Below are 21,710 nucleotides of genomic sequence, written 5' to 3'. Positions count from 1 at the left end.
AAATGGTTAGTACGAAGTATTAATGAAGCTCATGTGACAAGTGGCCAACGTTATCACCATTTCCTTCTATAGTTGTTGCAACAAACCCCTTTTTGTTGCCCCTAATTTTCTGGATCCGGAGAGCCTGTGGTGCACCTCCTGACCTCCTACACTACAAGAACGTAATACGTGATCCGAATAGTGGGATATTTTATTTTTTGTAATGAACCCTTTTCTTGCTCCTAAGTTTCTAGACCCGGGGGACCTTGTAGTGCACTCTTATACTACTGTAATGTAGTGCGTGATCTGAGCTGTGAGATATTTTAAATTTGAGGACCACATGAATTAAATTGTGAGATATTTTCTTGATGCTGCCAAGCTTTAATGCTTCTAACTGGTTTTGTGTTCGACAAAACATATAGTACTAGGAAACAAATTAAGTGAAGCATATGTTCTCACTTCTCACGTATATCATAAAAATACAATGATGATCATGTTAAAAGAGCATATTATAGTATACAATCTTTGTTTTCTCACTTTCACAATATCTCAATATTGAACTCTAGAGCTCATTTCGAAATTTCACTTTTATGGTTGAAGCGGTTTGATTTGTGATTCCTGCAAATTAATGAATTCATTCGAATATCGATAAAGATTTTGTCCGATTCATTCGGTTTATTAAAGTTATCGTTGGCTCGATCATTGATGTTTGTTAGTAGCTTTGAATAACTATCAATCTCTCAGGCTTTTTGCTCACGCAATTAGCTTCTAGTTGTTGGACGTCGAGAAGCTTCGAGAAGCACTCATGCTTTCGTAGACAAATGGAACAGGCCAAAGCCCCAATTAGTCAAACTTTTAAACATACGTGTTATTTTCCTTTAAAATTAGGGGCCCCGGCATTCGTGGAATGAAGTCATTTGCATATGTTGCTCCGATGATTCCCTTATGCATAATTGCATATGATCTTTTTCAACTACAATATTTTTTTTGGTTTAACGGGTTGTCCGGGCCAACTTATATTTGTCTCAACTATTCCTCTCCTCGGCCCATTCAAAGGTAGGCTATTCATGCCAAGATTAGGAGATTCACAAGAAATTTTTCTCTTGTGGCCTGATCCCAAGAGGTCGTCAAGTTTTGAACTCAGAATGTACGAATTTACACCGTATCCCTATTGTCACTTGAGCTATCCCTTAGAGTTTCAACTTGAAATTTTGTTGTTACAGCTTGTTTAATAGGTCATCATTATACTTACCTCCATCCCAAAATAAATGTCTGATTCGCAAAACGAGGACTTAAAAATAATACGTTTTGTAGAATAAAAAATTCTTACTTTTTTCATAAATTAAAACAACTCATGAATATCTAGTAAAGTGTTGAAAAAGGTTTCAATTTTTCTTGGAAAATTCATAATATTTTTAAGTTCTCGTTTTGCGGATCGGGCATTTATTTTGTGATGGAGGGAGTACATTTTTTACCTGAGAAATTACGTGATTTAATTCTGTCAAAATAAGAATTAATTATTATTTCATTTAGTGGAGTTTCTTTGTTAATTCTTTTTCTTTTTCTTTTTTAGTAATGTAGGGTGTCCCAGGTCATCTTACACGCACCTCGGACTAATCTCTACAATCCCTCCCACGTACAGTCGTTTCACACGCTTACACCTGGGGTGAGGCGGCCTAATCTTTGTTAATTCTTTCTTTGAACGTATGAATTTTTTTTATTGATTTCGTACTTATTTATTTTCCATAGCACATTTGTGATTTGTGGTGGAAACTCACATATGCATTAGATGGTTGTGTCCAGATGTCTACGTCTCTGGTTTGGCTAACCTTTTTATTATTTTCCTGAATGTTTTTGTCTTCCAAGAACATTTATTCGTTTTTTACTTCGTATCATTGTTTTTGAATTATTAATTAGTCTCAATGAGACAAATCTAGAAAGTAAAAAATTAATAATCTATGACTTATTGATGCAAAATTAATATAACTTTATGAAAAGAAAATTAAATTTTTAGAAAATCAAAAAATAAAATTAAGCCAAGCCCCCACCTTAAAGATGTGCCTCTAATGCTTATCGTTTGATTAATTAAGTGAAAGTCCACTCCTTGTACAGTCAGATGAAGGTGGATATACAGGCAGTCACAGTCAGTGGAATTTTCCAAGATTTCTCTTGCCCAATGTCATAGCTTAGGTGTCCAGGTCAGTTCACGCACATCTCGACTAATCGTGAGAAATCAATCCCACCGTCCATCTACGTTCCGACCTCAACATTTGTTCGTACCCCGTTCTTCATACCCCATCTGGCAAATTTCATTTTGTTTCTAGTTTCTATTATGTTTTGTTTCTCATGTACATCGTTTCAACTACATGTCAAGAGTAATTTCAGTAACTAATAGAGAATTAGGTTGGGTCCTCCTTTATTTAATTATTTATCTGGAATTTGAAGGAAAAGGGAGTTTTTTTTTTATTGGCAATTTTTTATACATATATCACGACGATAAAATGTAAAGATCAGTGCAATAGGAAGAAAGAAGGAAAAGGGAGTTAACTTGGGATTGGTAATAATTATTTATAAATGGTGAAAGCTACATTAGATTAGTTTAATCAACTACTATTACTAGAAAATCCAATAATATAATATAAGCATTCGATCGACAGTGCCACGTTGTATCACCCACGTGGTCTCACAAAAGACTTTTACCTTGTGTAACTTTTACCTTGTGTAAAGTGTATGTGATTTTGGAAATTTAGTTCATCAATCTTTTTTTTCTATAAAAAATAGAGACAATCTTAATGTAGAAAGTATCATATCGTTCGGTAGTTTTATCTTCTCCATTCCATAAACCTTCTTAAAAAATACGCAACTTATTTTATATTTTCAAATTCAAAAATAATGTAAATGAAAAATAATTTTTCAATTTTTTTGCATCGTATAAAATATCTCATCGAGATCTTTCAAACAAGATCCATATTGCATATTTTTAGATTTCAATAAACCCATAATTTTTAAGCTTGAAATTGCCTTCTTAAAAAATAAGGGTTTTTTTCCCTTTCTGAAACGGGGTAAGTGACATCCAGCCGTATCGGTAAAACAAAGAAGCAACCAAGTAGAAGTCGGGTGCCGATGTTTCTTTATTAACTTTGTTTTAGGAAAATGAGATCGACATCTCACTTAACTTCCTCGGAAAATAGATGTTTATTCTTGTACTAGAATTGCTTGATAAATACTCCTTATTATTGTGGGCACAATATTTATGGCATAATTCAGATGATGTGACATGTCGGATGATTTAAATTTATTTATTTTTATAACTATATTTGTTTGTTTAACAAAAATTCTACTATCAATAAGCTCGTGTACGGATTAGCTGATTGTTTGAGTACTGGTTGTTTATTGTTGGCAGAATGTTCGTTAGGGGTTAGGGTGAAAGAGTGCTTTGTGTTTTTTTTTCCCGTTATGCACTAGTTTAGATAAATAGTTTGTCTTTACCCAAAATATTTGTAATAAATTTCATTAGGTACGTGTCATTGGGCTTTTATTAATATAACCTTGATTTTTGAAATTAAAAAGGAAATGGAAGATTTTGACAATGTAAAATGGAGGAAATGGAGTTTACTCTGTTTAAACTAGCAAATAGCTTGTACGATGCACAGTTTCTAAACCTTATATCTTTCTACCTTTATTGAAAAATTAATCCAAGATTATCTATTTTTTAATTAGGAATATTTTGTAACCATAATAATGATAAAGTTATCAAAAGAAAAAAAATCGTAGAAAAATAAAGAGATGAATATAGAACGAGCAATGCTAAAGTCCCGAGTCCAAAAATGATGGGGAGAGTGTGAGATCTCGTCTCAACCAGATCTAGAGTTCTAGATCTGGTTTTTCTCGGAATCAGTATACCAGCGAAGAAGACGGCGTCTGCAGCGGCTTCTGCCTCCAGTCTGTGGTGGGATGAGTTCGAGTTGGTGCGGCGGATCATCCAGGAGGGTTTGCTTCGTGTTCATACCTGACCTCTCAATTTCAGGCTCTCCAACCCCTTTTCACGAGTGTGTTCGATGTGTCCGGCTCCGGCGTCGTGGTTCCGTGCGACTCTTTCTTTTTTTGTTCTTGTTGTATTTTCTTTTCTTTTATTAGTTTTTTGTATTTTGGGACCGATAGTCCCCTTACTGTACTTTGTTTATTTTGGCTGAATTTGTTAATAGTATTGGAATGATCTGATTTGTTCGAAAAATGCTAAAGTCCCCGAAAAGTTTTATCGAAAAAGACTCTGAAAAGGAAGTAGACGAACGAACCCCACGAAAATGCATTGAATCACGCAGAAATGTTAGTAAATAATGGTGGTGGGACACCTACTATTGAATAATTACAAGACACCTCTTTTGGAAAAATTATTCAGCTCCTCAATCACATATTTTTGTGGGGTCCGAGACTGAATGTGAGGACCCTACAATAATGTGTGATGCGGAGAGACTTGGGGCACCGTCATAAGGTGTCCCAAGAGCACCAAATAATCTGAAACCCGAGGTGTGTGCTGTGCACTTAGTGCATGATCCGAGCCGTCAGATCGTGCATCCAATAGCTCGAAACTCATCTCGACAATAGACGATCGGGAGCCATCGAATGCACGATTCGAGATAAAATCCGAGCTCTCGGATGCACGATCAAACAGTTGAAATTGTTCGCAGCACGGTGCACCACCATCCCCCAATCTCCCACTCTTCACGTTCCAACGTGCCACATCATCGACAGGTCCATAGCGATAAAATAGTTACATGTATACGTTTCCTATATATATATATATATACTCACTGAGATTCACAGAAACAGAACACAACGGAAACAGAAACAGAAGATCTCACCATTTTCATCAGCCTCTTTTACCTAACGTCGTATCCCATTCTTATCCTCTCTCTCTCTCTCTCCCTCTCTCCCTGTCTAGAATCGCCGCGGCTCTATTCGCCTTTAAAATCTCCGATCCAAACCCACTTTCCTCACATTTGGACATTTCCCACCAAAAAACTCGAAGAGAATCGCATAACTCTCTCTCTCTCTCTCTCTCTCTCTCTCTCTCTCTCTCTCTGCCGCCTTCTTAATCGGTATGTTGATTTTCTCCCACACTCTCTCTCCCTCCCTTAAATGTGAATCTTGTTCTGTTTTAATTTGGTGCGAAATGTGTGAAAATTTGTTGCTTTACATGTCATTGGAGGGGTTTTTTTTGCGTATACGTAGGTTTTATTGTTTTTTATAGCAATTCAGCTCTTTCATTTAAGGTAGTTATTTAGGCAGGAGGTCGTAATTTACGTAAAATCCTCGCTTTACTTTGAGAAACTAGATGACCGGGCACACGCGATGCCTGTGTTAATTGGATTATGCAAAAGAGGAAAATCGAGATTAATCTCTAATGAAATCCGAGATGTGAAAGATATGAAGAGAGGGGAGAAGAAATTACGGTGGCGGTGTTTTTCCCTCCTTGGCAGTTTCTTTAGGCAGTTAAAGGGGTATTCCTAGTCTCAAAACTGACCTTCATACCAAAATGGTTGTTCTTTATAATAGTATTAATAGAAAATGAAAATAATAGATGCCATTTTAATTTTCTTCCCCTGGTTGTTTTCTTTGACGAACAATGGGGAAAGGGGGAACGAGATTCCTATTGAACGGTTCATATCACAATGACGAGATTCCAATTGAGCACGCCAAGGTGCCCTACACCCCCGTAGTGCGCCAATGCAATGCGGTAACCCCTTCTCCGAGGAAAGGGGAGCCAAGTTTTTCTTTTGTGGAACTAGTTGTGTTTATCTTTTAGGTTTACCTCTATTGTTCTAATCCTTGGAGGTACGACATGTTCCCGGTGGGAAATGTTATATGGGGCGGCAGATTATAATTTTCAAAGTAATTTTGGAATGTTGCGTATTACTTTTTTCAATAAATTCTGGTTTGACAGACCTTTATCTTCAAAACTTTGTAAATACTAATCTCTTTTTCACTGATCTATGGGAAGGTGGGTCACCAGCCAGCCCTGGTGGGACGCAGATATGGCTAATTACTTTTTTGTCATTAGGTTCTAATAGTAGTGGGCAATTGCAATTGACAACTTTGGATTGTGTCTTATTTGATTTCCTGTTAAACATTTCCACCTGTTTTGTGGTTGATGTACTAATTTGGTTGCCATCAAAATCGAGAAGGTAACGATCCACACAATATTAATAGCCATGTAAATCTCCAATGGATGAGGGTATGGGTGGGAGGATTGGAGACAGACATAAGTTTTGACAATATATGCTCAAAGTGGCTCATCTCAAAAAAAATTAACACTGAAATAGCAGCCCGCCCTATTGGGGAGGTAACTATCTGCCAGAAAATTATTGGAGTATGTGGGATTTTGCTAAGAAGAAAATACCACATAGCTTTTTGAATAATAATAACCGGGGAAATGTTTCCAAAATTTAGCAACAGAATAATTTGACTGTCTCTATGTTTTTTTAATCCATTTAGACTGTTAATCTTCAGGTTTCAAGGTAATGAAATATCTTGGCCAGTTGGCCTTCAAATCTTGTGTTTTATGAACTCAATAACTACCTTAAACACTTCAAAGTTCTGCCCCCACCTATTCTCACTATAGAGCAATTCCTTCCGCCTTTCCCTATCTGCTGATGAACTTCATTATTGATTCTGTAACAACCTTCTATAATCCTATGGGATCACATAACACAATTTGTAATCTTTCCAGTTCATTTATCTTTAATGCCACTTGACAATGTTAAGCTTAGTGGCTTGCATATCTTGTTTGAGATAATTGAAAATCTGGATGATTAGTTTATGGCATCTGCTCAAAGCAGTAAAATTCCTTATCCTTAGACGTGTGATGTATGGTTAGTGGAGGACCCTTCTTTGTTGAATAATCTATTTCTTTATGGGGAGGGAGTCACGTATCCAATTCTTTTTTAGGTTTAGTCTAGGAACACAACTCTGGACACAATTGTGTCCAGAACCGTTGGATCCATGTGCATCCAGCGGCTCCGGAGACAATTGTGTCCAGAGTCTATTGCTCTTTTTTATTTTTTTTATTGCTGCTAGCACTCTATTGGTTGTCAATGTCTTATCTACATTTGTTTGGGATAAGGAGTGGTTGGGCCCAGCTTCAAGTTAAAGACGAACATTTTTGGCATTTTGTCCATCTTCTCAATTATTTTGTTGGTGGGGTGTGGCTTTTTTTTTCTGATGCTTTTGTCTAGTTGCATAGATTTAATAACAACTTGAAATATCCGTTGCTTTTCAGTGGGATTATTTTAGTGCAAAGCTAATTCTAACTCCTTTTTATTGGGAAATAATATCATATAACAGTGCCTTCTATGATACTATATATATGGAGTACCTGTGCATGTTGATCCAATAATTGATGATTGATATTCTCCGTTTTAATAATCATCATTCTTAAACAGATCTGATGGCTTACGAACAACACATCCAAGAATCCATGGCACAGATTGAATCCGATGGAGAAATTTCGCTGAAACAAAAATTGAAATCACTTCCAGCTGCAACAGATTCAGAAAACACGAATGGCTGCTTCGACTGCAACATTTGCTTAGACTCAGCTCATGACCCTGTGGTCACCCTTTGCGGCCACCTATACTGCTGGCCTTGCATCTACAAGTGGCTCAACGTCGAGACCTCTTCCTTCGAACCGGATGAGAACCCGAAGTGCCCTGTCTGCAAGGCTAAAATTTCTGAATCCTCGTTGGTCCCACTGTATGGTCGTGGATCGTCTACATTAGAATCCGATACCAAGAAACCACAACTCGGTCTCATCATACCTCGTAGGCCAAATTTCACTATGAATCCGAATCAGCAGATTCGTTCTTACCCTTTCCGGTCCCAGCCTCAGCCTCAGCCGTTTCACCAGCAACAGTACTTGCCTCCTAACCCATATGCCAGTTATGCTCCAATGGCATCTCCTAATAACTTCAGTCCAACAACAGTTGGGATGGTTGGAGAGATGGTTTTCGCGAGGATGTTTGGAAACATGGACATGGGTTTATTTCCTTATCCGTACTCCCATGCTGCACCTCTTGTGGGGAATGGTAGCCCGAGGATGAGAAGGCAGGAGATGGAGGTCGACAAGTCTCTCAACCGAGTGACTATTTTTCTTTTCTGTTGCTTTGTTTTGTGCCTTCTTTTGTTCTGAGTCTCCTTCATTGCCCACTGTACAGCTGAAAAAAATCGTGGGATTACGGGAGCCTGAACGGTTAGGAATAGATTAGATTGTTCTGCCTATTGAGTGATTCTGGGGAGAGGCATCTCGTTTGAGAGTATGTACCTGATGATATTTTTTAGTGAATTATTATTGAACTTTCACTATATTCAATTGTCACTCTTTAATGGTTTGACCATATGGTACAGGGAAGAAAATGGAGGATAGACATAATGATTCTAATGATGTGAAAAACCACCACAACATCTGAACATGTGAAAAATCAGCACACTTCCGATGAAGGATTTCACTTTATTCATAATCCATTTCCTCCACATGAAAGGGAAGGGATAAAGTTTTGAATGATAGTTAAGACATCAACAAATCGAACATGTGAAATACCAGCATGGTTTTCGCCATTATTCTCTGTGCTCAGTTCTTTTTTTAAATCGGCGAAAGTCAGTATTGTTATAGTAATAAATAGAGGAGAAGAGTAGCACCTTGAAAGAGGAAAGACGAGGACATTGCAAAAGTGCCATTAGGCATCTCCAACCCATACTCAATTTCTTCATTTTGGAGAAAAAACATTTTCTAACCCATCCTCTAAAACTCTCCTCAATTTGGGAGGATGAACTTTGATCCTCTAAATATAGAGGATGAAAGAAAAAATAGAGGATCTTCTCCAAATATGTGTTAGAGTTGAGAAATAGAGTGTTGGGTTGGAGTTGAGATAAATAGTACAATCCTCTAAATCTACTTTTCAAATAAAATAGATTAATTTGATCCTCTCAAATTGAGATTTGGAGGGTGTTGGATTGGAGATGCTAGTGATCATAGAAAAAATGAAGAGGAATATGAGGGTAGAAAGGGGAGATTCTTTTTGGCCTTTGGATGCTATTCCTCTTTCAGTTCCCTTATTCTCAAAAAAATCAAGTTTGAAGGTTAAAGTTCCAAGGGAGGGGATTATGCTGCAAGTAGATCTTGTGCTTGATAATGTTAGTTGAAAAGTCCCTTCAAGTGCTTGACTTATAAATTATACTCCACTATACTATTGTGGCTCTAGTGGGATCTTTCTTTTTCGGATTTGATTATAGTCTTGGAAAAATTACACTCATGTTTAGTGGAGGACTTCGCATGGATGATACTTTTAAGAGTCCCAACACAAATTCCCAGAGTGCCTACCACCTTTAAACACGAGTTGTTGGGTACTGATACTTCTTTCATCCCCTTTTAAGTGTTATTTTACAAAAAAAAAAACATGTATTTTTAGAATCAAGAAAAAAAGTACTTTCGTTCAGAATTTATTTAATTTCTTGGCACTAAATTAAACAACTCAAGAGCTACTTAAAAAGGGACAAAGGACGTACTTGGTAGAATTTTTTAAAACTCCCATGAATATTATTTTTCATAGTTTTATAAAAATATATAACAAACATAAACCATAAAATGAACACGAATGACTATGCGAATCTTCAAGCACGCAGAGTTAGTTTTAGACGGGGGTTTTCCGGAATACTTATGGGTTCTAGTTGCTCAAATTTGGTCAGTATACATGCCACGACTAGCCTTGTAACCCAACTTTTTGAACAAAGACGAAAAAAATTATTTTACTTAACTTACTTTTTTCTTTGTTTAAGAAAAATAGTCATTTCACTATTAAGCCAAAATTGGCCAAAACCCTGAAAACTGGAAAACCCTCAGAACTTCAGCTAAACCACTGTTCATCATCCGCATTCCGCACCAAAACACCGTCCCAAACACAGTCTCTCATAGCTTCAACAATGCTCGCAATCTTCAAGAAATCGAACCCAAACCCTAACTATCCCTGGGTTTTTCTCACAAGAACTTACTCTACAGGTTCGTACCCGAGGCATAACCTCTATTCCCGAATTAGCCCCCTCGGGAACCCTAATTTCAGTATGGTTCCGGTCCTCGATCAATGGGTTCACGAGGGTGAAAAGGTCAGAGAATCCAATCTTCGGAGCATCATTCGCGATCTCCGCGGCCGCAAGCGGTACTCTCACGCACTCGAGGTTTGATTGTTTGTTTTCCTTATTTAGTGTTTTTGTGAAATTTACTGGGTTTTGTTTCCTTGATGAATATATGCAGCAGCAAAATGTAACCGGGGTTGGTTTGAAACCTCCCGAGTGTTATCAACCCGGCCAATCCGTATGGAGCTTTGCTCCGGCTTTAATTGGGCCCATGTAAGTGGACGGTGGTGGGATTGGTCCTAGGATTAGTCAAGGTGCGTGTAAGCTTGTCCAGACAGCTGACTAATCGGGAAAAGAATTTGCAGCAAACTGTATGAAGCTTAATTTGAATACTAGAGTTTTCATTGTCGAAAAACAAGACCCTGCATTTGATGGTGCTCAATGCAGTTTTTGGTTGATTTGAGCTGTTCTGTTTACCGGTTTGAAACTGAAATAACAAAATACTGTGGAGTATTTTTGTAGCATATGTAATAGGGAGGTGTCATTTGTCTTTCAGGGTTGTATGGCTTCAAATTGCCAACCTGATGTTTTAGGCCATTATGGAGAATGATGAGTCTGTCAACTCTTACATAAACAGTTTTGACCCGGAAGAAACAAATTTTTCATGGTTTCCAGACTTCCAGTTGTGATTGTGCTAGTTTTGGTGCTCAGTTTTGCCACTCTTTCGTTGAAGTCACAGTAGAATCAGATGACAATTGCCCTTTAATATAGAAAAAAAAGGATATTGTGTTCTTAAGGATGTGGCTTTTCATCTCTTATGAACATTTTTGTTAGCCATTTTTTTAGATAAGCGGGTGTCTGAACCAACTTACACGCTCCTCCGCTAATCTCAGCAGGCCCAATGGATTTTTGCTGGCGGTGGGATCATGTTCATGTGATCTTGTTGGATAAGCCCCTTGTTGTCATGATCCCACTTCACCAAGGACCCCTTGCTTCTTGTCATGCTCCCACTCGACCAACCCCTTGGGATAGGCTATGTACTTGCTTTCGTGCTCTCGCTTGACCGTTTTGTCTACGAAATAAAAGAATTTTGGAAGATACCCTCCCCACCTCATTTGTAATTTGGCATCAATAGAGTAAAATCTTTAGTCATCATAATGATTTCATTTTCATATAGTCTGCTGATTTGAATGCTTGTTGAAGCAGATTTCTGAGTGGATGAGTAGTAAAGGTCTCTGCCCATTTTCACCAGGTGACCGTGCCGTGCAGCTGGATTTAATTGGTAGGGTCCGTGGGTCCAATGCAGCAGAGAGCTACTTTGATATGTTGAATGAACATGAAAAAATCGGCAACATGTACGGCGCTCTCTTGAACTGTTACGTAAGAGAAGGCCTCGTTGATAAGTCCACTTCCCATATGCAAAAGATGAAGGAAATGGGTTTTGGTTCTGCTCTCAATTACAATGATATCATGTGCCTCTTTACCCACACTGGCCAACTTGAAAAAATCCCCGATGTGCTCTCAGACATGAAGAATGATGGCGTCTCTCCTGATATCTTCAGCTATAGAATTTGCATTAACTCTTATGGGGCCAGATCTGATCTTAAAAATATGGAGAAGCTTCTGAAAGAAATGGAAAATCAACCTCACATTTCCATAGACTGGATTACTTATTCCACTGTGGCCAATATATACATAAAAGCCGGTAGCAAAGAGAAAGCACTTATTTATTTGAAGAAACTAGAAGCGCAGCTACAAAAAGACCCGCGTGGGTACAATCACCTGATCTCATTCTATGCAAGCCTTGGAAATAAAGGTGAGGTAAGGAGATTGTGGGGCCTCCAAAAAGGGGCTTGTAAGAAGCAAATAAACCGTGACTATGTAACCATGTTGGGTTCTCTTGTGAAACTTGGTGAGCTTGAAGAAGCTAGGGTGTTGCTTCAAGAGTGGGAATCATCTTGCCAGTTTTACGATTTCCGTGTTCCCAATGTTCTCCTTATTGGCTACTGTCAAAAGGGTTTGATTGAGAAAGCTGAGGGGTTGCTTCAGGAGATTATGGAGAGAGGGAAGACTCCGATACCTAATAGCTGGGCAATCATTGCTGCTGCATATTCAGATAAGGGCAATATGGAGAAGACGTTTGAGTGCATGAAGAATGCCTTGGAAGTAAAGGAGGAGAACCCAGGTTGGAGGCCTAAGCCTTTACTAATTTCAAGCATATTGAGTTGGCTTAACGATAGAGGAGAAGTTGAAGAAGCAGAAGCTTTTGTTGGTTCGTTGAAAACAGTGGCTGGAATTGACACAAATATGCTAGGCCTTGAATGAAGGTGTGGGAGAAGTTCGTGGAGAATGAAGAGATGAGAAAATAGATGATCAAAATTGAGAAGCCTGACTACATGAGAGTTCTGGAGATTTCATGGAGAATGAAGGGATGAGAAAATATATTCTCACAATTCCAAAGCCAGAATACATGAGAATTGGTCCAAGCAGATTGAGTTGCTTATTGGTAAAAGGGAGGTGGTACTGGAGTTTTTTTCCCCCTCTTAACTTGATAGGAATTAGTTTCTCTCTTAGGAGACATTGTTTATTTTCTATATGGTTATATGAGGATTAAGATTACTGTAGTTTTCTGGTTCTTGTGAAACTAAATTATGTAGTTTATTGGATGGTGTGAAGAACACTTCCGAAAATTTACTCGAAAAACTTGTTGATATCCGAAGCGTGTCCTGGTAATTTCTTTGTGCCAAAAGCTGCTCTCATTGCTGAGTTGGTGTTTGAATTTGCGTATGGGAAAGAAAAAGAAATTAGGAAATTGAAGACAAGACAGTTTGGTAGAACCGTAAAACAGAGAATAGAGAAGACTGTCAATTGGCCTAAAAGCAAGCCAAAAAAGTGAATAAACATAAAGGTGTAAATTGAACTTAGAACTCTATGTATATTCCACAAAATTGATAATTCATTTGGTCTCAAAACAGCCCAAAATAATGTGTATGAAAGAAATTACAAAAAGGAATGTGCACGTTGAACTTGCTTATCAGATTTTCAGACAATAAACTTAATCTGACAAGCACTAGATCCCCTAGGGCTCTTGCATAGTTCATCTTGAATCACTAACAGTTTTTCGCGAATGTTCCATACCACATTCAAGCAATGACACCGGATCGTCATGTTCACCAGAACTGTTGCATTCTTCAAAAAGTACTTGATCAGTTTCACCTCATCTGCCTTTCCCACGAACTTACAAATTTCAATAGACTTCAGGCACATAAGCAAACATTCAGGCACTTCGGATGGCATGCTCCTGAAGTGCCGGTCATAATCATCAGGGTTCTTAACGTCCAAAAGTCCCTACAAAAAGAAGAAAAATAATAACTTCTCTGAAGATTTTCACGTCATTATTAGTCTTCAGAAAAGCTATGAACCTTGAGAGGAGCTGACAAATCAAACATGTAAACGGTTAATCAAAAACAGAAGCAATTATAGAGGTTTTTCTGTTCAAACATTCGGAACATTATTTAATGCCACCCAAGAGGCTATTGAGACAGGATAAGGATTATGAAACTTCAACGAATCTGCAACTGCTGCAATAAAATTTGGAAGAAGCAAAACCAATGATGCTATTTGCCAGTAACAATGTAATGGAGGCAGCTGATCAATACAAATTGATATTCAAATAGGAAAGCGTGCTTTGAACCATAGCATTATAACATACACGATCAAAGCGATGGAGGCAGAAGAAACGATTCGCTTGTTTTTGTTTCTCAATCCAAGAGACCCATGAATCAGGTTCCCAATGCGCATAGATACAAATGGCTACATGGGAGCAAGATTTTTCAGGAACATTTTGTTGCTAAGCGGCATAAGCCCATTTCAAGTAGTTTTGATGAAACGTATATTTCGAAAAGAGAGTAAAGCAACATGGCGTTTTTACTTCCTACATAAGATAAGTATCAATTACCTCCTCAAAGTGAAGGACTTCTAGTTTAGGTGAGCTGACAAGTAAATTTGGCAACCAATACCAGTCCTGAGTACGATCAATTCCCAGTTTCAAATGCACCAGATTATCAAATGTAGGTAAATCATCGCCAAGAAAAAACCCAAGAACCTGCATAAAGATTTTCTTATTTCCCAGAGCATAAGATATTACAGAATGAGAAAGTAAGGGATTCTTTTGATAATTGAATGGTCACAGTTAACATACCATACTTAAAGAGTACTTACACGAAGAGTGCCCGAGGATAATGATAGAGATTTGACAGAAGAAATCCGCGCGAGAAGCTCAATTACACGCCGCACAAAGATACTATGAAATACACTACTCATGTGAGGCAGCTGAACGTCAAGATCAGCTTCAACCAGATAAGGAAGGTTACTGAACAAAAAGGCTTCTGACACATGATCACAAAGCTTCAGGTATTCCAGATTGGGAGTGTCAACCATGATTTTGTGCCGTGTACAATCCTTGAATTCCGAACTTACTGGATCAAAGCAGAGTGATAATCTCCTCAGTGATGGCACCTTAACGATGAAGCAACGTACATTATCCCAGTCGCTCCTTACCACTTCCAATTCTTCAAGAATAGGACAACTAGAAAAGAGCTTCCTAACAGAGATATCATCCAAGTATACGAGTGATCGTAGATGGAGGATTGTGAGGCTTGGTAAATAAATATTGGTGGGGACATTTAGGACAAAACGACCAGAGAGCTTTAAAACCACCAATGTTTTGCAAGTGAGGAGGCTCCAAGGCAACTGAGCATAAGGGTGAACTGATATCCGTACATCAAGCTCTTGAACATTACATGTAATCACGTTGCAAATCCATGCATAAATAGAGGGGAAATCAGATACTTCAAAACACGATAGAACAAATTTTTTTATGTTCAGCCCATCGCGCAAAATTAACCCCCTCTCCACAAAATTCATATATTCATTCAGCTTTTCCTTGGAATCTGAACGACGTCCATTGGGATAATACATTGATTTGAAATCAAATTCGAGATTGGGCATAGCAGCCCAAAGGTCCTTCCATCTGGTTCCAAGAATGCTAGTTCTAACTGCTTCTTTGAAAGAAATACGTGAGAGAATGTGACAAAGAACCGCCTCTGGCAAATAGCTGATCTTCTCTTGCCCATCACAAGAATTAGATCTCTTAGACCGCCTCTCGTTTTCACTACCAGACATTTGTAACCTCAAATCCTTGCGTCCCAACTAATTTGCAATTTGTCAACAGAGCAGGAGTACAAAAAGTAAGTGTATAGTTTCAGAATGAAATTCCTACAGAAATCCACCTTTGTAAGAATAAGAAAGCGAGGTTAAGGCAAGCACGTACCAATAATAGATATTTTCACTATCTACAAGTCAGTTACAAAGCAAATGTTATCACCATGCTACTATCACCCAGTGGTGGCTCTAGAAATTTTGTTGGAAGTGTTCATTCAAATAAATTCCCAGAATTTATATCATCCTTCCTCGTCTGTCATGGAACTGCAAGTGGAAGTAGAATACTTTCAAAAACCAACCTCTACTGAAAGAAACTATTCTTACAAATGGTTAATTCAAAATTGATTCACTTTTCCCAAACTTGAAAAAGAAAAATAAACCCGATTCATTATTCCTTTGTTTATTTACTAAATTGACTCAAAAATAGCAAACAAAAAATAGATTGCTCTCAAATGATAAACGCAATGACTTAGACCAACTCCAAGACAACTTTTACGTACTTGTTCATTCAACTCGATAGTGTCAAATGAATCGTTCCACACAGCACCTATAGATATGTTGTACCGTGGATGTGAACATTTGTTCACAGCTTCCAACACCTAATGTATCATTTAGAGCTACAACTTAATTGGCTCAGCTGCAACTCGACAACTATTTGTCCCAATTACATGAAGTCAAGGATAATTGTTTTTCTACTTGATTTTGTTCGACGAAAGCCCAATCTGAACAATTGTTACCATTCGCCTTGTTGGTGTGCCTATAGGAGTTTTACATTGGATGCCAACCTACCACTACACTATCGTTTGTATGGTCTTTGTCCTGGCTTTAATCGGACCCCCTAGTGGAAGGTGGAATTGGTCCCAAGATTGTTAGAGGTGCATGTAAGATGGTCGGAACAACTTAGTTGTCATAAAAAATAAAATAAAAAACTACCCCTACCCACGTCATCACTCCGAATATGACATTGTCCATTTATATATATATACTATATAGAAAACTCAAATCTTGAAATTACCCAATTACGATCATGGATTTAACAGGAAACAATAACCTGAAAAATCAGAAACCTCACAAAATTCATGATCGGGGGTTGCAAAAAACAGAACAAAATCCAAAATCAATACCGTAATGATCGGAAAGCTCAAATCTTGAAATCACCCAATTCACGGAAATGGGTTACTGAAAAAAAAAAATCCTAACTTAGTTACCTGAATGATCAGAAACCTCAAATCACGAAATTCACATGCATGGGTTACAGAAAGGAAAAAAAAACCCATAAACATCAATAACTGAATGATCAGAAACCTCATATCTTAGAATCACCCAATTCTCGATCATGGGTTACAAAAAGAAAGCCCAGTTCAATATCCAAAACCCAGAAAAATCACATATATAGATGGAGACATGTCTATCAATCAAGTTGTGAACAAAGGGAGATGAAAAGAACCTGGAATTGGTGCTATCGAATAGCGCCAAAAACTGAGACTTTAACAAGCCATGAAACAAAACGAGGACTTCGGGGGGAGTATTTATAGCAGCAGAGGGGTGGGGTTGGAGTGAGAGATTTATTAAGGATTTCGAGTATCTTTCAAATTGGGCCAGGCAATGAATTTTGATAAGTCAAGAATTAAATCAGTCTAGCTTCAAGTTAGGAGCAGTGGATTTGCCGTGAGTTTCTGAATTTCGCGCTCTTTAGTACCACCTTTTTTTCACTATTTTGTTTACTTGTACTATGATCGATGTTTTTATTAGGGCCCGCTACGTTTCTTATTTTTTCAGCAATTATTTTTTATTTTATAAAATAAGTTAATTTTTTTTATAATACACCACTTTTAATTCAAAAAATAAGTACTTATTTTAATTAATGTTCAACTATATTTGTTTAAATGTTTGAGAAAACTAAAAGGGTGTTTCCACCAACAATTTTGGACTATAATTTATTGCATTTTGACTAACTCACAACTTTCACAATTTATGGATTAGTTGAAATAATTTGTCATTTTCAATAACAAGAAGTGGTCCATAAGGTATTGCTTACCGAAAACACACCCTAAGTGAGTAGAAGTTCGACTGATTTATAACATGCCGCTCAAGGTATATGGTGACATATAATACTTTATCCATTCCTAATTGTTGGTCCAGTATTTCATTTTGGGATGTTCCAAAATATTATGCCATCTTGAAAAGTTAAAAACTTAAAATGGATAAGTTTCTATAATTGTCCACATGAATATCTATTATTGTATTATAAATGAGTTAAAGTAAAGAATTCTTTGGAAAATAATACATTGAGATATGATGTTATTGTAATCATCACATGTATTTTTAAAACGTTGGAATCCCTATAAAAGATTAAATTTTTTTAAAACGTTAGAATCCCTAAAAAAGATTAAAAAATAAAAATGGAGGGAGTAATAATTTTGTGACAACCAAAGGCGGAGGGACGTGGGGTTAATTGCCCGGACTCAACTTTTTATATGTAAAAAATCGCATCAACTATTCCAATTATAAGGAAGACATTTTTTACTAGGTACTAATGTAGATTGTGAAGAATCATTTCCAGAGTTTTTTTTTTTTTTCTAAGTAAAAGAATTTGCTTGTGTTTTCCTGAGACACACACACTTATAGTTTGCATATATATCAAATGAATTTATCATGTATCGTTTTCCAATCCAATAAATCTCCAAGAGCATTTGCAAGTCAAACTCGTATTTAAGATATTGTTTCAAATCATATTTCTTTCCCTACATGAAAATGTGTCACGCGTGACTTAGTATAATATTTTGGCCCCACTTATCAAAATTTATGGCTCCACCCTGGTGACAATAGATAACTATTGTGTTCAACTGACATTTAATAAGAATAAATCACTGGTTATTGGGAGTAATATATTTGGCTTTGTTCCATATAATTGTAGTGCGTCGAATCACATAGTCCAATCGGGACTGCGGATTAGCAATCTCAAGAGGTTGAGCGCTTGGGTCGAACCGTAAGCATTGCACCAAATCTTTATGCCAGTCTGTTGGGAAAGACCGGACCGGGGGCGAAGAGGGTCCAACCCAGCTCAAGACAAAGCCAGATCTGAACCCGACCATTTGGAGAGAACTGGATCAAACACCAACCCACAATAATCAAGAAGAACCACACATAATGAAGGGTCAAAATCGTTGGATCCCCTCCTCAGGTGATGAGAAAGGTGGATCTGATGATCAGATTCTAATCGATTATACAACTACTAGAAGTGGAGTTTCGACGTACATCTAGTATTTCCTTGTTCTGCTTAGTGCAGTTGGTCAGTCATTGCCTCCCCTTTGTGGAAGGTCTTGGGTTCGAGCCCCACAGAGGGCAGGCCCTTTAGGGGACCAGGGCTATGGATAGCTTCTGGTCTCCCCGTGTTAACTCTAACACCCCCACTAACCCCCGCTGACGTATATCGCCGTGGCAAAAAAAAAAAAGCATTTCAAAAATTAATGAAGACACTCCAAAAAAATAAAGGAAAGTGCCTTTGAAATTACATTGATTTTGGAGTTCATTGTTTAGTAGTATCAATTTGTTACATGTTGAAGTCTAATTAATTCGGTTGCCAATGGACTCTAATTCATATGACACTTTTTTGATCCTCCTATAATGGGAGATGCTGCCAAGCAGAGGTGCTTGGCAGCGGTGCCGAGCGCATCTCGGCCGTCCAAAAGTGTTTTGGATGGCCCGGATGTAAAGGTACCGAACGGATTTAAAAAAAAAAGAAAAAGAAAAGGAAAAAGATGTTTCGATTCGGGCCGTTGATTCCGAGATGAACGGCCGGATTGGCCGCTCGGCACCCGCTCGGCAGGGGTGCCGCTCGGCAGGGTCCCCCTCGTAATGAGAAGTCTTGGATTTAGACATCGGTTCGTCAATGTACGTTCTTGATATATACTCCATATTCTTTGTCCGATGTACCCCAAAATGTTAGGTTAGCTTTGATATTACAAGAATATGAGTTCTTGCATAATCCCTAGGAATTAAAGTAGTCAATTTTCAGAAGAAAGATTTATTAGGGGAAAAAAAGGGTGTTGAATTCGAGACCGGATTGAATAACTCGTATGGACAACAAAACCCCTTTCAAATTTCTAAGTTACAAAGGTTAAAATGAAAATCTCGTGGATGTGATGGTGTACTACAATTTGCAAGGTTATGAAAAAAAATGTTTGTTTGGTAGTTAGAGCTTCACACCCGCCATATCAGAGTCTCAAAGATCATCATCCAAACATTTTGATGTCCCACTTGGTTACAAGTCCACGCCACTAAGCTCGACATTACGAAAGTGCAATGCTGTAACTTATAGAGTACTGAGTGATAATTAACCGACATGGGATCCTAAATTACTACTAGTTTTTTTTTATATCTCATGCGATTAACAAAACCCATTACTGCCCAATAGCCAGGTTTTCTGATAGGAAATTTAGTAGCACCACCATATAGCTATTACTAATTAGATCTGATTCTATAAATCCAAAACGTTATTTATACAACTTGGATAGATGAATTATTTTCATATGATGTCAAGCTGGACTAAAAAATAAAAACTCCAAATTCTAACACATAAAAAAAAAAAAATCCATATTTTACCATCTCTCTTACGTTGCTTTTAGGTTTCTTAATTGCAAAATTCAGCTATGACCATGAGGTTTTTTTTTTACCACAGAAGAAGCATTCTTGAATCCCTGGCCTTTAATGTCTAAACAAATTTACCCGTATTTTTTGGATACAAAATTAATGTTTTTAGGGTTCCTCATTTAGTACTATTGAGAACTCTTTTTTTTATCATAGTTCTTCCAGCCAATTGTAGTTTAATGTCCCTTCCTCACCTCTTCTACATGGAAGGTGAGGGTTCAATTCTCGCTAAAAGCGTAAGTGCTTGTTATGGTTGTTGATGCTCTTTGGGCATGTCCCACCCATATGCTGCTTAGTGGTAGTCCTTGCTAGACATCTATCGTGTGACAGAAAAAAGAAAAAAAAGTTCTTCCACTGCCTATGCCATACGATTATCAATTCCTCATTGATGTGGATTAATTTCTTATTCTTATAAGATAAAATTAACCCCGGAAATTGGTGTTTGCCTTCATCATCGAATATAACAAGTCGAATTTTTTAATTCTACTTAACAAATGTGGTGTTATATCTCAAATATATATGAACCCCCAAATATATTTCTGGCGTCCAATAAGAACAAAATTAGTTAATAAGTGTAAATATCATTTGGAAAAGTAGAAAATAGATGTTGATAAAGAATCAACTACTGTAAATATGAAAATGAGATATGCACTAGTAGCTTAGGAATTTGGAATAAATTAACTTATTCAATGACTTATTTTCGTTGTCACTGATTTCTTTTAAAAGTTTCTAGTCAAGATATGTGAATTTTAGGATTCGTCTCAATGAGGAAAACACTAATATAATCGAAAAAGATAAACTGATTTTTTAAAATAAGTTCAGAAAAGAAAAAAATAATTTGAATTATTTTTGGCAAGAAAAAAATGTTTGTCTAGTTGATGGGTTCCTCTAATAGGTGCGGTTAGGAAGGATGACCTCTCTTTTCTATGCAACCCACCTTGTCAATTAAGAATAGCGAGTTGCTGGGGCCCCCCACTTTAACCCCGATAACCCAAATTTGGATTTGCTTGGCCAACCCATGGTGGGATGGGTACGCACCATCATTTAGTTGTGGAGTAGATAGAGCGGCGCACCCGCCATATTAAAGTCCCAAAGATCACTATCCAAACATTTTAATGCCCCACTTGGTTACAAGCCCACGTTACTGAGCTCGGCGATTAAAATGTGCAATGCCGGTACTTATTAAGTGAACAATTGAGTGATAATTAACCGATGTGGGATCCGGAATTACTTTTTGATATCTCCCGTGACAAACAAACTCCATTTACTACCCCATTGCCAGATTTTCTAAGAGAAAATTCTATTGGCACCATAGCTATTACGAGGATCTGATTCTATGAATCCGAAACGTTTTTAAATTAGTTTAGAAAGATCACACAATTCAAGGCTCAAAAAAATGTCAAGGTGGACTAAAAAAAATCTCCAAGTTCTGACACACAATATTCATATTTTATCATCTCTCCGACGTTGATATTATATAGGTTTCATTAATTGGGAACTCCAATTATGACTCTGAGATTTTGCTCTATGGAAGAAGCGTTCTTGAATCCCTTTTATCTAAGTAAATATACTTACCCGCAATTTTTTAAAATCGTAATTTTTTTTTAGGGTACCTAGTATTGTACAAAACTTTTAGATCTATACATCATTGACGAGTGATGAACTCCAATCCTTGAAAATAGTTCTTCTATTGCATGTGGTGGAGTCAGAATTTGAAAGAGGGAGCGGCACCG

At 37.4% G+C, this 21,710-nt stretch overlaps 3 protein-coding genes across 9 annotated transcripts; 2 read left to right on the top strand and 1 right to left on the bottom strand.

The window, feature by feature from the left end:
• The first annotated feature begins 4,911 nt into the window (after positions 1-4,911).
• LOC131323345 (E3 ubiquitin-protein ligase RMA1H1-like) lies at positions 4,912-8,340 on the top strand. Of its 3 annotated transcripts, none has more exons than XM_058355095.1 (2): positions 4,912-5,044; positions 7,420-8,340. In XM_058355095.1, the coding sequence occupies exon 2, from the start codon at positions 7,427-7,429 to the stop codon at positions 8,165-8,167; it is 741 nt and encodes a 246-aa protein (XP_058211078.1). In that variant the 5' UTR covers positions 4,912-5,044; positions 7,420-7,426; the 3' UTR covers positions 8,168-8,340. The 3 variants fall into 3 exon arrangements, with proteins under 3 accessions (XP_058211078.1, XP_058211079.1, XP_058211077.1); XM_058355096.1 differs by lacking the exon at positions 4,912-5,044 and adding an exon at positions 5,069-5,078 and having other exon boundaries at positions 7,422-8,340; XM_058355094.1 differs by lacking the exon at positions 4,912-5,044 and adding an exon at positions 5,115-5,747 and having other exon boundaries at positions 7,422-8,340.
• Positions 8,341-9,782: 1,442 nt separating this feature from the next.
• LOC131323344 (pentatricopeptide repeat-containing protein At4g21705, mitochondrial-like) lies at positions 9,783-12,853 on the top strand. Of its 2 annotated transcripts, XM_058355093.1 has the most exons (3): positions 10,050-10,187; positions 10,283-10,418; positions 11,311-12,853. In XM_058355093.1, the coding sequence occupies exon 3, from the start codon at positions 11,323-11,325 to the stop codon at positions 12,427-12,429; it is 1,107 nt and encodes a 368-aa protein (XP_058211076.1). In that variant the 5' UTR covers positions 10,050-10,187; positions 10,283-10,418; positions 11,311-11,322; the 3' UTR covers positions 12,430-12,853. The 2 variants fall into 2 exon arrangements, with proteins under 2 accessions (XP_058211075.1, XP_058211076.1); XM_058355092.1 differs by lacking the exon at positions 10,283-10,418 and having other exon boundaries at positions 9,783-10,206.
• Positions 12,854-13,019: 166 nt separating this feature from the next.
• LOC131323343 (F-box/LRR-repeat protein At3g59190-like) lies at positions 13,020-17,016 on the bottom strand. Of its 4 annotated transcripts, XM_058355090.1 has the most exons (5): positions 16,775-17,016; positions 15,437-15,591; positions 14,326-15,315; positions 14,063-14,209; positions 13,020-13,452 (listed from the first exon to the last, which is right to left on the bottom strand). In XM_058355090.1, exons 3-5 carry the CDS (start codon positions 15,286-15,288, stop codon positions 13,147-13,149), a joined length of 1,416 nt encoding a protein of 471 aa, XP_058211073.1. In that variant the 5' UTR covers positions 15,289-15,315; positions 15,437-15,591; positions 16,775-17,016; the 3' UTR covers positions 13,020-13,146. The 4 variants fall into 4 exon arrangements, with proteins under 4 accessions (XP_058211073.1, XP_058211074.1, XP_058211072.1 ...); XM_058355091.1 differs by lacking the exon at positions 15,437-15,591 and having other exon boundaries at positions 14,326-15,381; XM_058355089.1 differs by lacking the exon at positions 15,437-15,591.
• Positions 17,017-21,710: the final 4,694 nt, after the last annotated feature.

Source organism: Rhododendron vialii, chromosome 4a (assembly GCF_030253575.1).
Source record: "Rhododendron vialii isolate Sample 1 chromosome 4a, ASM3025357v1".
NCBI classification, from domain to species: Eukaryota; Viridiplantae; Streptophyta; class Magnoliopsida; order Ericales; family Ericaceae; genus Rhododendron; species Rhododendron vialii.
Note: the sequence above shows the minus strand (reverse complement) of the source record. Positions and strands in the feature narration are given on the sequence as shown.

Excerpts from the sequence above, each read along its gene's own strand:
- LOC131323345 (XM_058355094.1), top strand. The coding sequence starts at position 5,606 with ATGGGGAAAGGGGGAACGAGATTCCTATTGAACGGTTCATATCACAAT. Across the intron at positions 5,748-7,421 it reads TCCGAGGAAAGGGGAGCCAA|ATCTGATGGCTTACGAACAA; the intron begins GTTTTTCTTTTG and ends ATTCTTAAACAG.
- LOC131323344 (XM_058355092.1), top strand. The coding sequence starts at position 9,955 with ATGCTCGCAATCTTCAAGAAATCGAACCCAAACCCTAACTATCCCTGG. Across the intron at positions 10,207-11,310 it reads GGTACTCTCACGCACTCGAG|ATTTCTGAGTGGATGAGTAG; the intron begins GTTTGATTGTTT and ends TTGTTGAAGCAG.
- LOC131323343 (XM_058355088.1), bottom strand. The coding sequence starts at position 16,637 with ATGAGGTTTCTGATCATTCAGTTATTGATGTTTATGGGTTTTTTTTTC. Across the intron at positions 15,316-16,535 it reads TGAGGTTTCTGATCATTCAG|TTGGGACGCAAGGATTTGAG; the intron begins GTAACTAAGTTA and ends ATTGCAAATTAG. Across the intron at positions 14,210-14,325 it reads TATCCTCGGGCACTCTTCGT|GTTCTTGGGTTTTTTCTTGG; the intron begins GTAAGTACTCTT and ends ATCTTTATGCAG.